The 15,638-nt window shown below is 30.8% G+C and overlaps 1 protein-coding gene across 9 annotated transcripts in view; it reads left to right on the forward strand.

Moving 5' to 3' along the window:
- Positions 1-15,638, forward strand: part of LOC143230317 (transmembrane protein 198-like) — a 48,152-nt gene that overhangs the window by 14,517 nt on the left and 17,997 nt on the right. For 8 of the 9 annotated variants that reach the window (XM_076463639.1, XM_076463633.1, XM_076463641.1 and 5 more), the window contains 2 exons: positions 10,675-10,851; positions 14,267-14,596. In XM_076463639.1, the coding sequence (XP_076319754.1) occupies positions 10,689-10,851; positions 14,267-14,596 (493 nt within the window). In that variant the 5' untranslated portion in view covers positions 10,675-10,688. Of the gene's footprint in view, positions 1-7,376; positions 7,649-10,674; positions 10,852-14,266; positions 14,597-15,638 lie in introns of those variants that run through there. The other variant, XM_076463638.1, reaches the window with a different exon arrangement.

Consider the following 15,638-nt stretch of genomic DNA (forward strand, 5'->3'; position numbering starts at 1 on the left):
CAGTTTGTCACATCAATTTTTCTGTGGCGCATGGCGGGATAAAGGATTGTTCCAGACATTCAAAATCAGCATCTCACCAACAAAAGGCTGAGGCAAAGACAAAAATGATGCAGATAATGACTTTTATGAGTAAGAGTTCCCAGACTCTGATATAGCAAAAAAATATGGCTGTGCTTGAACCAAAACTACAGCCATTGTACAAATGTTGGGTTGTGAAGATGACAAAATGATTTCAAGCATACTTACTAACAGTGTTTACAGTTTAGCCACAAATGGATCCACAGACATGGATGACTCAAAACTGTATCAAGTGGTTGTACGATATCTGTACAGGCTCTGTCTACAATAATTATGTTCAGTCATTTGAAATAGTTGGCATCTCTGTACATAAATAAAATGCAGTTGAACTTAATCATCTAGATTAATATTGGTACTTTACAAAATATAGTAGGCTGAAGTGATCAAAATTTAACTAGCCTTTTTTTTTTTTATAGTATTGTCACTAAATTACCACACAGTGCAAGTATATATCTTTTGCAATAAATCCTTTCATAGTTTTACAAAACTTGGAGAGGAACTCTGAAAATGTAACTTCTTTCTTGCAGTGTTTTTGCTTTTGCAGAAATCAGCCTGAAATGTAACAAATAATTCCTCACCTTGAAATGTTTATATCTAGGTGTCATGATTCTCTTTGTCTCGAGTTGTTTTTGTGTTGAAGTTTGTTTTTATTGTAGTCAAATGGTTGGCTTCCAGTGAAACTTTGACCTACACTCATCAAATGTTAATAAATTAGTCATAGTGGAGATTCAACCATTGTATGAAGTGTTATTGATATTAGTGGTATATTTGTCAAGTTACACTGTTCACACAAACATACATGCAAGTAAATATAACATCCCAATCAGACAGCAGGGATTTAGTTGTATTTAGTTGTATATGTTCAACTTGAAAACATGTCCAGGTGTATGATTTTGTATGTTTTGAAGTTGAACATATACAACTAAATCAAAACAACCACACAGTATTCTGACATTTTTAACTTCTTGCCACTTTCTGTCATTTCTAAGATAAAAGACCATAGAATTCTAAGTGAGCAGTCCAAATAATTTCACTTAAACACAGCTATTTCATCTCGTATTGATAAATCTGTATGTTAAAAAAATAAATATACTAATCCAATAAAAATATTCATTTATTGTAGGTTATTAAGTGTTATGAGAATCTGTACAGTTTAATTTATGAAGTCATTTGCTCCCAAGGTGATATTTGTGGAATTTCAATTTGGCCTGAATAATAATTTATTAAATGTTGTCAGATTTAGGGTTATTTAGGTGTAAGTATGATTTTTGTTAATTTCAAAGTGAGTCACATGGCCTTCTGTGAAAGTCCGTTTACTTCCAGGACCATACCACTCACATAGTTTTTGTTCTAAGAAGAGGTATATTTTACTTTTATAATAAATATTCCAGTTAAGAAATAAACAAAAAAATATTTTTTACAAGGATTTACAGTTCAAATGGTTTTGTAGTATATATTGTTTGTATAATATATAATATGTATTGTGATATAATAAGCTTGTATACAAGTTTTTCTGCCTAAACATTATTTTTAGCCCCTTACAAATTTAAAGTACTGTGAAATACATTTGATTGGCATGGATTTTGCAACATATTGTGCATCACTAGTACGTGAGTGACACTGCACATTACCGTAAAACCGTATTACTCGGACACGAGTGATGCAAGAATGAAAGTGTTAATTTTGTCACACACATTTATATATGGAGTAACCTGTTTTTTTAAAAATAGGCTATCAGTCTTACAAAAATGTCCTAGACAGTAGAAATTTATTTTAATTAAAGAGAGTTGGATTTTACACACATTCATTTCATGCAAGCTTAACTATATTTGTTCCAAGCTGGTATGTATAGAATTTACAGTAGTCGAAGCTGAAACTTAAATATTTCTATGTATCAGGTTAATAGATATTTACTTCCCTGTTAAAATATGTAGAAGTTGTGCATTTACTTTTACATACACACAAATCTGCATTGAAAAGAAAAAGGTTGTTTTTCATAATAAATTACTCTTAAAAATGTTGAATTTAAACTCAGATTTTCATGAATTTTGGCACACAATGTTATTTCAGACATAAAAGGAATTAAAATCAGCTTGACTGAGTCATGTAGAGTCAAAACTTACAAAGAAATAAAACTTAATTGGATGGATAACATTACTTTTGACTCTCTTTTGGTTTTTAATAAATTATTTGAACTGAAAATTTGTTCTTAAAAATATTTATTACAGTTAGGGTGCCTGTCCAATGAATTAATGTATTTTATTAAGATTATTTTCTTGGAAAGATCAGTGTATCTGGTTTTTATCTGGTTACAAACTTGAAAAAAGATAATATTATTTGTTTGCTTCGAAAAAAATCAAGCTAACATATCTCTTCTATGTTAGATAAATTTGAACAATATTTGTAGAAATTATCCTGTTAGTACTAAATAGTTGCAGTGTAGCAACAGTTTTACATGAATGAACAAGAAAGAAGTAAAATTCAACACTGTAGATAAGTCAACTCTTTATCTTATGTTTTAAAAATAATACCCAAGTGATACATTGGGAAGTAAATCCTTATCTAAAAAATATCAACACTCAAAATAGAAAATGTTGCTCATCTTTGATACCTGTCCCTTGATTTCTGAAGGTTCTTGGTTTAGGAAATATCTAAATGACCAGAAGTCAGAAATCTAGCTCTGCGGAAAGTAGGTTGGCTCATTGGATAAAAAACTGGTTGAATGAAAGAAAAGATAGGGCTGTTATAAATTATATTCATTTGAACTGGATTCATGTTATAAATGGGATACCTCAGTGCTTTTATAAATTACAATTTGAGTTTGATTTTGCTCTTCAAAGCAAATATTAAATCCTATTGTGGGTCTGTCTGTTTGGGTGTTCCATTAGTATTTCAGGCAAATTGGTAACCTACAAAATTATCTCAATCTTGTAAATCAATTCCTTCTTTGAAGAAGAGTACTATGTAAATAGGAACTTGCAACATTCCATTTACTGTAGATGAGAATACTGCTGTGGATCTGGGTTTTCAGAAAGCATATGACAGGGTACCACATAAAAGGGTTCCAGAAATATTGAATACATGTCTAATGAGGTTATTATGTTATTCTAGAGGAATTTGTTAGAATAAATTTAAGGTAGTTTGTCCAGTCTTGGGTTCCTTATCTGAGAAAGGACATTGAATTGCTGGAAAGGGTGGGCTACTGGGATGATGCTTGGGATAGAAAGGCTGTAGAAGGATAGATTAAGACCTCTGAAATTCTTTTTTCTTGAAAAAGAAAGAGTTACAAGGAATCTGATTGAGATCTTTAAGATTTTAAAATGAATATATAGTGTTAATGCATATAATACTTGTAGACATTCTCAGAAATTGTGATAGTCATTAAATGACTCAGAAGTTAAAAATGTTTTGTTATAACACTTATAGACATTTTCAGAAATTGCGATTTAGACATTACATGACTCTGAAATTTTAAAAAATTAGCTATAATACTTGTAGACATTCTCAGAAATAGTTACAAAAGGAACTGCTGTGTAGTACTGTAAAGTTCTGGTAACTTGTTGAGGAGGTATTTAAAATATTTCGATGAACAATCCAAGCCAATCTTTCATAGGGATTGCTACTGCCTGCCTGGCAATAATAATTCTTTACCCCATACGTCAGAATTGTTTCCAGTATTTTCCTTTTGTGTGTTTTTCCCATGCGAATTTTTATTATTTGCTTTTTTATCAGGACAGAGTTGTGCAAAGCGTACATGTGTATCACAAAAGACTCGTGTATTTTTACAAATCTTACTCGTAAGATATATCCGTCAGCCTACGTGTTGCTTCAAATGTTGTCTGTTGTTTTTATGGACAAATAAAATGACCTAAAATGTTGGGTAACCACGTACGTTGAGAGATTCGAAAGCTTGCAGAATAGAGTGAAATGCAAGTGAATTCACGTGAAGCGTTAGTAAATGTGAATTGTAGTTCAAATTAGAATCAACCAACGCGCAACACTATATAATTATTGATGTGCACATATTATAAACGTGCAAAGCGAAATAATAAGGTCATTTTTTATAAGCCATCGCATATTCTAAATCATGTTTAACTGCATGCATATTTGTCAAATAGACTATTTTTGATATTCAACACTAATTTAAAATCTGTCATTGAATAGTAAATAACTGCATCTTTCGATTGTTTTAATTCCGGGTGATAATTATGAATGTTGTCTAAGTTGCAATCGTAAGAAATGACGCTCGGTAGATAATGGTATATAACACTACAACGGCACTGAGAACAGTTTTAATCAACTTTCTTTAGTTCTATTAGAATCAGTTGTTCGTGCTAGAAACACGTATGGGGGCCGATAAAGATATATGTAATGAAAATCATAATCATTATTGTTGTGTTCTTGCATAATTAACTACATATGTTTGAAGCTGAGATGTTACACGCCGTTTTAGACGCTTGTTGGAAAGGAAAATGTAGATTTTTGGTGATATTTTTCTTTTTAGAGAAAAAACTATAAAAGCAGCTTGTGTGACTGTCATTTTGGTATCCATTGTTGATTCATTTCAACCAATCTGCAGCGCAAGCTGCACAAAGACTTTTCATTCTGTACGTAAACTTATCACGTGCAGTTTAGTAAATGACAATATACTCGTCTCTTTGAGGTCTGTGAGCTTATAAACCAGTTTTCGCGTAACACTGCACAAAGTCGTATCTGCGCAAGACCATCACTAATTTTTAACTGATAGACTAGAGAGAAGGCAGTTAGGCAACAGTAACTGTCGCCAACTCTTACGCTAAGCTGCTCATATATGTTAACGCACGCACGATCCCAAAGAGCGTAGTACATTTTTACAGTATCGAGATCTGAATCTCCACATCTAGCGTGCATCTAGTAAAAATAAATTCTACTCTTTATAAAATGATAAATCTGAACAAATGTATACTTTACACAGTTTCTAGCCATTTTTTTTTCTATTTGTAATGGCTTTACTACTTACAACATAATATTTTCCTTGTGTAATTTTACAGTGGTGAATACTTATTTTGTCAGAGGTTCAGTACATAAATAATAGGTAGAGTTCAATGACAGCTCTATAGTGAACACGAATATTATATACATATGTGTTTGTGTTTTCTCTGGCGTAACTCCCTTTTTTTTTCTTTTTATTTACAAAATTGTCATCAGATACTCACTATCTTTTACAAGGATTCGACACCGAGATTGTTTATATGCATTTGGTTGGTCTGTAGTGTGAATGTTGAGGGCAACTGTTAATTTCAAATTATCTTCGAATCAATTCCTAGATAGATAAATAAAGTTAGGGATGTGGTATATTTCTGCCCAATGTCGAAGGGTCACTCCATTTCTCTCTCTGTCTAGCCTGGCATGGTCAGGTGGTTAAGGCACTCGATTCGTAATCCGAGAATTACGGGTTCGAATCCCCATCACACGAAACATAGCCCTTTCAGCCGTGGGGACATTATAATGTTTCGGTCAATCCTACTATTCGTTGGTAAAAGAATAGCCCAACAGTTGGCGATGGGTGGTGATGATTAACTGCCTTCCCTCTTGTCTAACACTGCTAAATTAGGGATAGCTAGAGCAGATAGCTCTTGTGTAACTTTGCGCGAAATTCAAAACAAACAAACGAAAAACCCTTTCTCTATCTCAGTACAGTAGGGCAAGAAGAGAACCAAATGTCAGACTAACAGTTTCTTGGTAAAAATGTCAATACTAGAAGAGCTATTTCTATTTTAGCTGTTTAGGTACACAGATAAAAACTTGGTTGTGGATGTCGATAAAACTGGATAACGTATTCTAGAATACATGGTCTTTTTTTTTCACATTTGATCCATTTAACAATGAACCTTAGGAAAATAAACTATAGTGTAGTCACTTAAAGTTCTATCAAATTTGTGTTTGTGTGTGCATTTTTTAGGATTCTTTTGTGTAAGCTTGGTGTGAATATCTAAAACAAAGTGATATTTTCTGTTTGTTGTACCATAAAAGACATTGTTATAGTTTCGTTTTTTTTTCCCTGAGTTACTAATTCTATACTTCACATTAAAAAATAGAGCTTTCCAGTGCTTCGATCAGCTTTGTTTCAATTAGAATGAGTGTGCATACTTTAATACGTTTCCATTTTCAATACCAAGAGTGTGTGCTTGTCGTCCATTTTTCCACACGTTTCCTTTCGTCAGTGGAAACGTGATTATCCAGTAGGTAGGGTCGGGACTTGTGTGGTGCCCAAGCTGAATGTGTGTGTGTGTATATAATATATAATGTGCGTAGTAACCTGCCAAGTTTATAATATTTACATAGTTTTTGTGTTCGACTTTGAACTCTCTCTTAAAGAGAAAAATGTTAGTAAAAGGTTTTCTTATGAATAAAAAACAAAACTCGTATGGTTTTGTACGATTAAGCTATTTTTAGAAGAAGTTTCATGCCAATATTCAACTTGAAAGAGTAGAACCTATCAATATTATGTTTCTTGCAACTATTTTTCTTTCTTTTTACAGCGAAATTTTCCCAGTAAGGAAGTAAATGTTCAATTAACTTAAGTAACCGAACAAACTACAGACAATAATATGATTCTTGGTTATTAAATATTTATTTGTATATTAAACACAGTTTTTAAAAGAAATACAGGCTGCAATATTTTCTTGTATATATAACAAACTATTTATTATGTCTCCGCAGAAAGACATAACGTTTTTCTTTCTTCTTTTTTTTTGCATCCAAACACGTTTCGATCGACTGACATTTATTTCTCAATGGATTACTTGAAACTTGGTAGGGTCATATCTTGATCCAGTACGCTCAGAGATCTTTTCTTTTTTGTAGGCTTTGTTAAGGATTTTGAGGTCAAAGGTCAAACTATCCAAAATTGTGTGGTCACATACACGGTCAGTCAAAAATAGCATCAACACTTATTGTTACATACCCTGTGGTAACAGAAATTTGAAAATTATTCCAAAACATTTGAACCGTATAGTTTGTTAAAATCACCGGTATTGTGTGTAGAGGTCTCTTGTTATCATTACTGTGGAACTTGGTTTTTAAATCAAGAAAGACGTGAGCTTCTGACCATTTGACCTCAGATATTAGGACCTGCATGTTCTTATCGCTGTAAAAAAAAGAGATGCGTTTTAACATATATTTGATGATTAATTAAATAATACGCTAGGTACTAATACTAACTTCGTGTTAAATACCTCCGTCTGTGTTTAATTTGGCGCCGAGTGGCGTTCACGTGACATTATTACAGCCGGTTAGCGTTTTTCTTTCTTTTTTTTTGCATGGGACAGAGGGGGTTTGTTACTGTTTTAAGCTGTCTTTGTACAGATATGACTGTTAGTCGATAGCTGTGCCCACGAGTGGAGGACGTCTTTCCCATAGAGATTGAGACGGGCCTTTGTTTAGTAGTGGCAGGCTCTATATTAGTGTAAACTAGGATCGTAAAACTTAATAAAATGACCACTATAAACTGTAGAACGGAGTCGCTGCTGTCAATCAAAGCCGTTTCAAGTTCCTTCCTCTTTTAACTTGAAGTATTTGATGAGTGAAGGTAATTAGTTCGCCAGCGCAGAATTTATAAACATACAATACTACTTTTGTTTCTTTTTCTTATAAAATATTTAATATCTAGCTATTAGTAACTTCAAGCATAAATAATAACTATTTGAGAAACATATATGTATACAAAACTTGTAAAATATGTTCATCGTTTTAAATGTTGCATTTTAAAATTCATGTATAAGTCTAGGCATGATTTTAAAACTGTACATATAAAATAGCTTGTGCTGAATTAAGTTGGTTTTTATTTCTATCTATAATTTCAACTTTAGTGTTAAATATGGAAAATATTTAACTAACAGGAAATATGTGAGAAGCAACAGTACAAAGTTTTTCAAATTGTCTTGAAGGTGTAAGATATAAAAACAACATACTGGTTAAAACTGGAGAAATCTTTTTAACATGATGGTAAATATGACTTTTATACAAGTGTTCACAGTTCTTATTATCGAGCGTAGCCAGAAAAGTAGGAAAACGTAAATAAAATTTTTGACGAACCTAATTATATAAATATATTAGCAAATGTCAACAGCCTAATATCGTATCGTGTGTGTTGGTATAATGTCATACAGCCACAGTAATCTAGAAGAGTGTAATGGATATTTATTTGCTCATGGATATTCAAAAACTTAAATGCCAACGTGCTTTGACAGAAACTAAAAAAATATTTGTTGCTTGTACTCTTAAATGTACAATTCTTGTGGGTTGTTTAGATTTTTAACTTTGGTGTCTGAAATAACGAAAAGTTGCCGTGCAGCTCAAAACTGTTGCTTTTCGGTGGTAGTTGTCTGAATTTTGTTTCGTTATTAATACTGGAAAATCATGCCTGTCATAGGATCAGGAAGGTTTGACCTTTTAACACAGAGATTTTAAACCGAGCGTAACTCAATTTTAATGTGTCCCGGACCTGAGGATCCGAAGGTTCGTGGTTCCGTTGCCGAGACAAAAATGCTCTCTGCACATTGAGCCGAGAATGTGTTATAAGGTTGATGGTTAGATCCCGTTATTTGAATGGATTAGTGCTGTTGACTAGCTGTCATCTATTCAAACTGAGGGATGTCTATGCGCAACTAGGTCTTGTGTACTTTACACAAAAATTCTAAATATAACAAACTGGTACTGCAACTGAACAGAATAATTTCGACGTTTTGTAACTATATGTGAGAAACTATCTCTCTAACATTACTTCATTCAGCATTTTAGCTGGAAGTTACAATACTAACTGTATAAAGATGTTTATGATTTTTACGCCGTTATACTTAGAGTAAGATAAAACGACGTGTTTCACATAACAAGGGGTAAAGCAAAATTTATCATTTAATTTGGTTTTGCACTGTTAATAAATAGTTTTTAATTGATTAAAATTTTTGATAGTGTTTATTTTTTGCAAAGTACTATTTAGTACAGTATTAAACGTACATGTGTGCATTATCCAGTTTGTAAACCAAATGTTCCATTTTCTTTTTTTAATCGCTTGAGAAATGTATTTCTTATAGACACATTCTAGCCGTAATAGGTTTTGGCGGTTTGAAGATCCAGCTTTCAACACGTTCGAAAAAGTTTCATGATTTTTCTTGTTTTTTTTTAATTTTTCTCCGTACCAATCAGACGTGGATCTTAATAAAGTTACTATTCAGTGTACGAAGTTAATGAGTGAGAACCTGTCACCAGGGGTTTTAACCAGTTGTTTGTCTCGTAAAATCTCCGTGAAGAACTAAAGACCGTGTGAGTTCTTAATGATAGAGAAAATTATATTGATCAACATTAATGACTGCTCTCGAGCCAGAATTAACGCATGTTGTACATGGCCCATAGTTCACATAGAGCTTCCCTCCAATCCAGTTTAACAGTGCACATAAGCATCATTAACTCATTTATGTTCTTTTATGAACGTAGTTCTCTTTCATCCTGCGTTATGTATACAGGATGTATATAAAGTTTAATATTAGAGCAACATATATAAACTTCGCTATGGCAGTGGTGCTTGTGAGATTTTGTCATGGAAAAAATTTACTGTTTTATGTTGTGGGTAAATGTTCTGATACAGGCTATATGATGATTTAAAAGATTTAAGAATTGTATGATTTGCATCACCATGGTATAATTACATAAAAAGGTAAATGTTTCTCAATAATTCTGTGCTGTTCCTAGTTGCTAAAGTTTAGTACATGCTTTCATAACTTCGAAATTTTTCTTGTACTATTATATTTTTCTCACAGTCACAGTTTTTCATCTGCAGAACATATACTTGGTTGGTAGAGTGTCTTGGATTCATGATGCAAAAATGTTGTAATGAGCATATGTCCTTTTACCAAGCAATAGTAATATAAAACTGTGGATAACTAACAGAAAACTTCTACTTCAGACAACCAAATCTTTTTTTGTTTGTTTGCAACACTATTTGCTAAATCCAATTTTGATCACAAATGTAGAAAAAAATTTCCTCAAAGTACTGAACTTTAAACTTCCATAATTTTAGTGGTATTTCAAGGTCAGATAATGGTCACTTTTGTTAGAAAAAGGGGTAATTAGTGTTAGAACACTTTTTGTCTTTTATTAAAGAAACTGTATCAATATAATAAACTTATTCTTGATGTGAAAATTTTGCTGAAAATGTAATATAAAAGGTTTCTATAAAGTACTTTGTATTTGTTTGATAATAATTGTATGATGAAATAAGGAATACTTTTTAAGTTGCTCATTTTTGTGCTCATTAATTAAGTATAAAGCAATTGTGTAACCTTATGAACTTAAGATATTATAAGTTATGTAACCATTGAGGAAGCTGTTTGTAAACCAATACATCATATATTCATAGCTTGCCAATTACGTATGTACAGGAAATGCTTATTTTTATTTATTTTTTATTATATGATGATTTGTAGATATTTAATATCTAACAACTGTTTATGAACATGATAATACAAATTCAGAATATGAAAATATTCTTTGTGAATATCAGTTGATTAGGATATTAAGATTGTTAATACCAATAATTCTGATATTATCTGTTTTTAGAATTCCTACTGAAAATGGCCATTGATGAAGATTATTCAGTGGCTTCCTCCATCAACAGTACTGTGCTGGAAGACCACAAGGACTCACATTGTTTGTATTTTGATTATAACTATGACATCAGAACAGCAGTAATTTGTGGGATGTACTTAGTATTTGGTATTGTTTACACACTTTATGGTAAGTTTTCACTAGTGAGGTCAGTATTTGTGAACTACTCTATTGAATTTCTTAGTTTTCATCAAGATCCTACACATCTTTATTATAATATTTTATAAAGAGATGATACATTTTAGGACGAACAAAAAGATTACCAGTAAACCATATTTTCTTTTCAGTATGTATCATTTCATCATTTGTCATTCTTTCACATTTTTACAGAAGAGCACATGCTAGTATTTCATATTTTGTGACTAATCTTGTGAGATGAAATGTATTGTCAATAGGAAAATGAATGTTCATGTGATATTCCAGAGGATAATTTTACGTGTATTATCTTTGACTGTTATTCCTTCTGTTCAAGGACTTAGTTGTGGGTAATATGTTTAATCATTTATAAAGAAGTTTACAACAACCTATCCACCACATTTGAACATTTTACTCATTGCATTAAAATATTTTCCAGCAATAAGAAGTAAAATATGCATTTATAATATATCTTTTATTTTTAATAATATCAGTATTCGTTTGTGTCATAATACCATAGTTTGTGAAAGGCTTTAACAGCAGTTTCTAAGATTGATTATATAACAAACAAAAGATGAAGGGTATGACTGACTCATTCTGTCAAAAAGGATATATTTTCTTGTACTCTACAAAATCACTGTGTACCCTACCACAAGCTTCTGATAGGTTTTATAAATAAAAATCTTTTTTCAACCATGTGAATAGTTACAAAACAAAAAAGTAGGCTAAAATAGTTTTAAAAGATATAATTTCTGTAGTTGCCTTTTTCATTGGTTTTAAAACTATTTTGATTTCTTCAGTTCTGTTTCCATTTGTCTTTCTACTACTTACATCCACACAATTTACTAATCTTTTTTAATTAAATAACAAATTTTTATTATGTTATAAAAATTATTTACTGAACATTATCAACATTTTAATCAGAAATGTATTTTTATTGGCACTTTTTCATTCATTATTTTTTCTAATAGTATTGTTTTCCATGTATTTAAGATAACAATCATTGCATTGATTGTGTTTCATGATCACAAATGGAAAGTCTCATTAAAAATCATTCGGAAATTACTAGAATAAGTGAAATAAAATACTAGTGGTATTATGGATATTATTTCTTGGCACTTGTGTATAATGTTAAAATAATAAATAATACACAACTTTGAAATAGGAACACAGTTTAAAAATTTTAATTAAGGTGAATATATGATCACGAAAAAGTTGACTTTACCTGTTTTGATATTGTAATGTCATCTTCAGGAATGAGTTGCAAGATATAATTCAGTCTTATTTATACTTTTTGTTTGCTAAGTGGACCATGTGATCTACGTATAAGTTTACATTTCCCATGTCAACATTTTAGAGAAGGTTATCCTGCATTTTTGCATAAATTATATTTAATTTCCATAGATTCTTAACTGTTAGTTATAATACCTTTTGGTGAGCTAATATTACAGTATATTCCCATTGTACCATCTGTTATGTTTCATGTACATGTCCTGCTGTGCTGAATTTTCAGGTTTATATTTTTTGCATATTCTTTATGCTCCATCAAATGATATTTTAAATTATGTTTAGTCTGTCCAATATAAGTATTTTCACACTCACATTCAATTTTATAGTTTCCTGTTTTTCCATTAACTATGTTATCTTTTGTATTACCTGAATTTCACTTTATCTTATTAATCAGATAAAATATTTGTTTTCTAAACACCTTAAATGAATTATTAGTTAAACTTGAGATATATAGCAAAATTAGCTTTCTTTTTAATTTTTTTCTTAACCAGGTTTTAAAGTAGTACTTTGAACAGTGATTACTACATTAGTGAATTTTGTAACAACTATATCTACAATATTCTGGTTAAATCTTTTCTCATTTGCTACTGTTTCTTTAAAAATAACTCATTTTTAACTCTTCTTATTTAGTACATATCTTCATAATTCTTTAAGTATAACTGTCAACTTTTTAGTGGCCATATATTGACCTTAATTAAAATGTTTTCAATTTTGTGTTATCTATCTTAACATTGTGTGTTAGTTATTATTTTAGAAGTATTATATCAGCTGTGAAATGTTCTTAATGGTATGTGATATCTGTGAAATTATTTTTTAATAAATCACCCATCATTGATTGTTTTTGATGTAATTGGTGAATTTGTATAGTAAACAGTATTATTAATGGAAAAAAATTATCAAATTGCATTTTGTTCTTTTTTTACAAACAAATGCTTACATGCAGCTCTTATAAAATACTGCAGAAGAATCAGAAGCTTGTACAAAATAATCAACACCAAATCCTTAGATTCACTGTAAAACACAGGTTATTGTATATCTCAGCATAAGTGTGATAAATGGGTTAGCAAGTTCTTCACAGTGCCACATAAGACACACCCTTCATACAAGGTAAAAATGGAGATAAATCAAAAGGCTACTGAGCAGAAATAATCATAGTTTCCCACAACTTTTGCTTCTTTATGAAAGTGTTTGAACATAAGGTTTTAAGAGTACACAAATGTGTTTTATATTCATATCACATAATTTGATTCTGTAAATTTGTGATAGTTTGTTTCATTATAAAAAGTACATCTGATCTACTAACACTGGTAGAACATGGTACATGTGTATTTCTTATAATATCTGAAATGCTAGTTAGACTTTTATGAAGTTTTTTCTTGTTTTTCAAAAAAATCTTGAATTCCAGAAATATATGTTAATTTAACTTGTAAGCCTTTTGTACATATTTAAGTCATTGTAATCTCATTGAAAATCAATTTCTCATAGATGGTACTGTTTATTGGAAGTTTTTTTCATAACATGCCAATCCTGTAATTCTACATTCATTTCTCATTTTTTTGTCCTTAGAAATAAATTGTTTAATGAAAAATCTATAGGGGATGCAATTATAGCTTTAAAGCCATCTGTTTAAATAACTGTTAAATTTTGTAAAGGAAAACTTGACAATACTTATTATAAAGTACAACATTAATTGGATTTCTCTTAGCTTATTGCCAAGTATGTTTTTCAATTAAGTACATGTAGTTTTAAGGTGAATTAAACTTATAAACTGTTTATGGACTTCTTTTGTTGTTGAAGTCTGATGAAGAACTTGCAAAGCCAAAAGAAAGTTAGTAAAATAATTCATGAGCACATGCAGTTAGTTTTCCATCTTTTAGTCTATATAAACATCTGAAGAAAATTGAGTATTGGACTATTAAGAATGCATTGTGGTAATCATAGACAGTTTATTTTAAAATAAAAATATTTTATTTTTGTTTTGCTTTAAAAATGCTTTAAAATATGTGATGTTATGTAGGAGGAGGAATGTGGACACCAATAATATTTTATTTGCATTAAAATTGAAGTACTATTAAAACATTTAAATATCCTAAAAATGTGTTCTTAAAAATCATTCCAGGTTATCGTTGTTTCAAAGCTGTGATGTTTCTTACTGGTTTCATCTTTGGATCTGTTGTGGTTTACCTGATCTGTCTGGAGGAAAACCTACTTCCAGCTGCAGGGAACTCAGGTGTAGCACTTGGGGCAGGCTTACTCTTTGGGCTGATCACAATGCTGGTGCAATATGTAGGACTTTTCATGACAGGATTTCACATGGGGCTCTTTGTTGGAGTTGCTGCCATCATGGTAGCTTATCTTTGGTACTCACCTACTACGGTGTGGATCACAGTGGGAATCCTTCTTGGCTGTGGCCTCTTGGGTGCTGTAATCATACTTTTCTTCCAGAAAGGTAGCTATATACTAGGGATCTTTCTACATGTAATAACTGGGAAAACATTTAATTTTTACTGTTTAAAGGTAACCTTAAGCAGTGATGAGAAAAACATAAAAAAAGTGAATAATCATTGTTTGAAAAATAACTGACTGTAAATAAAATGCAAGATGTGTAGTATAGTGAGACTGAGCAGAAACATTATTTCTTTATTATAAAAATATCTGAAACTATACATTTCTGTTTAATACTTGTCTGTATTGGCTATTTTGCTTGATCGTAATAGTAATGAAAGTTATTAAGTCAAATATAGAGGAACTGTGTAGGCAAATTTAGAACTTTGGTATTTCAGGGTGCTCTGATGAGATGCTCAGAAACTAAATAAATTGATTTTGTGTGATCAAGATTCAATTATATTTTTCAAAGCCTTTGTTCTTATTATCTGTTATTTATGGACATAAGTGTAATAAATTTGTTTTTCTCTATGAAATAAAATGCATGGAAGTTGTATTTGATATTATGCTTCTGAGATTATTCACAGATTATAAACAGTGTTAACTTAAATTGTCTAAAGTTTTAACTGACATTTGTTACAGAAGAAAAGCTAGTCATCAAAATAATGTGTAATGTTATGTTGCACAGGTTGAAATTCTCACTCGTTTGTATACGACAGTAATTAAGGATAAACTTGTAATTAGTATTTGTGTCATTAATGTAACTTTTAGTAAACCTCTTAATGTTGATATTGTTTATCTTATTTTCAGTTTATAAAAGTATCTAAGTAAAAAGACAAAAATGACAGAACTGAGCTAAAAGAAAACTGTTGTGAATAAAAGGTCCTTGGTATTTTAAAACCTGTTTTTAGTTTTAACTTGTAAAATTCATTAAAAAAAGCTAATTTGGTCGATAAGTCCTAAAAACTTTGTGAAATTTTGATTACATAAATTTATTATTTTTGTTTCTTTTATACCAGTTAAGGGTTTAGTGATAGTGTTCATTCAAAGATATCAAGAATTTCACATCTTTTCATGGGTTTGTTTAGCTATTTATCACACTTTTC

This window comes from Tachypleus tridentatus, chromosome 10 (assembly GCF_004210375.1).
Source record: "Tachypleus tridentatus isolate NWPU-2018 chromosome 10, ASM421037v1, whole genome shotgun sequence".
NCBI classification, from domain to species: Eukaryota; Metazoa; Arthropoda; class Merostomata; order Xiphosura; family Limulidae; genus Tachypleus; species Tachypleus tridentatus.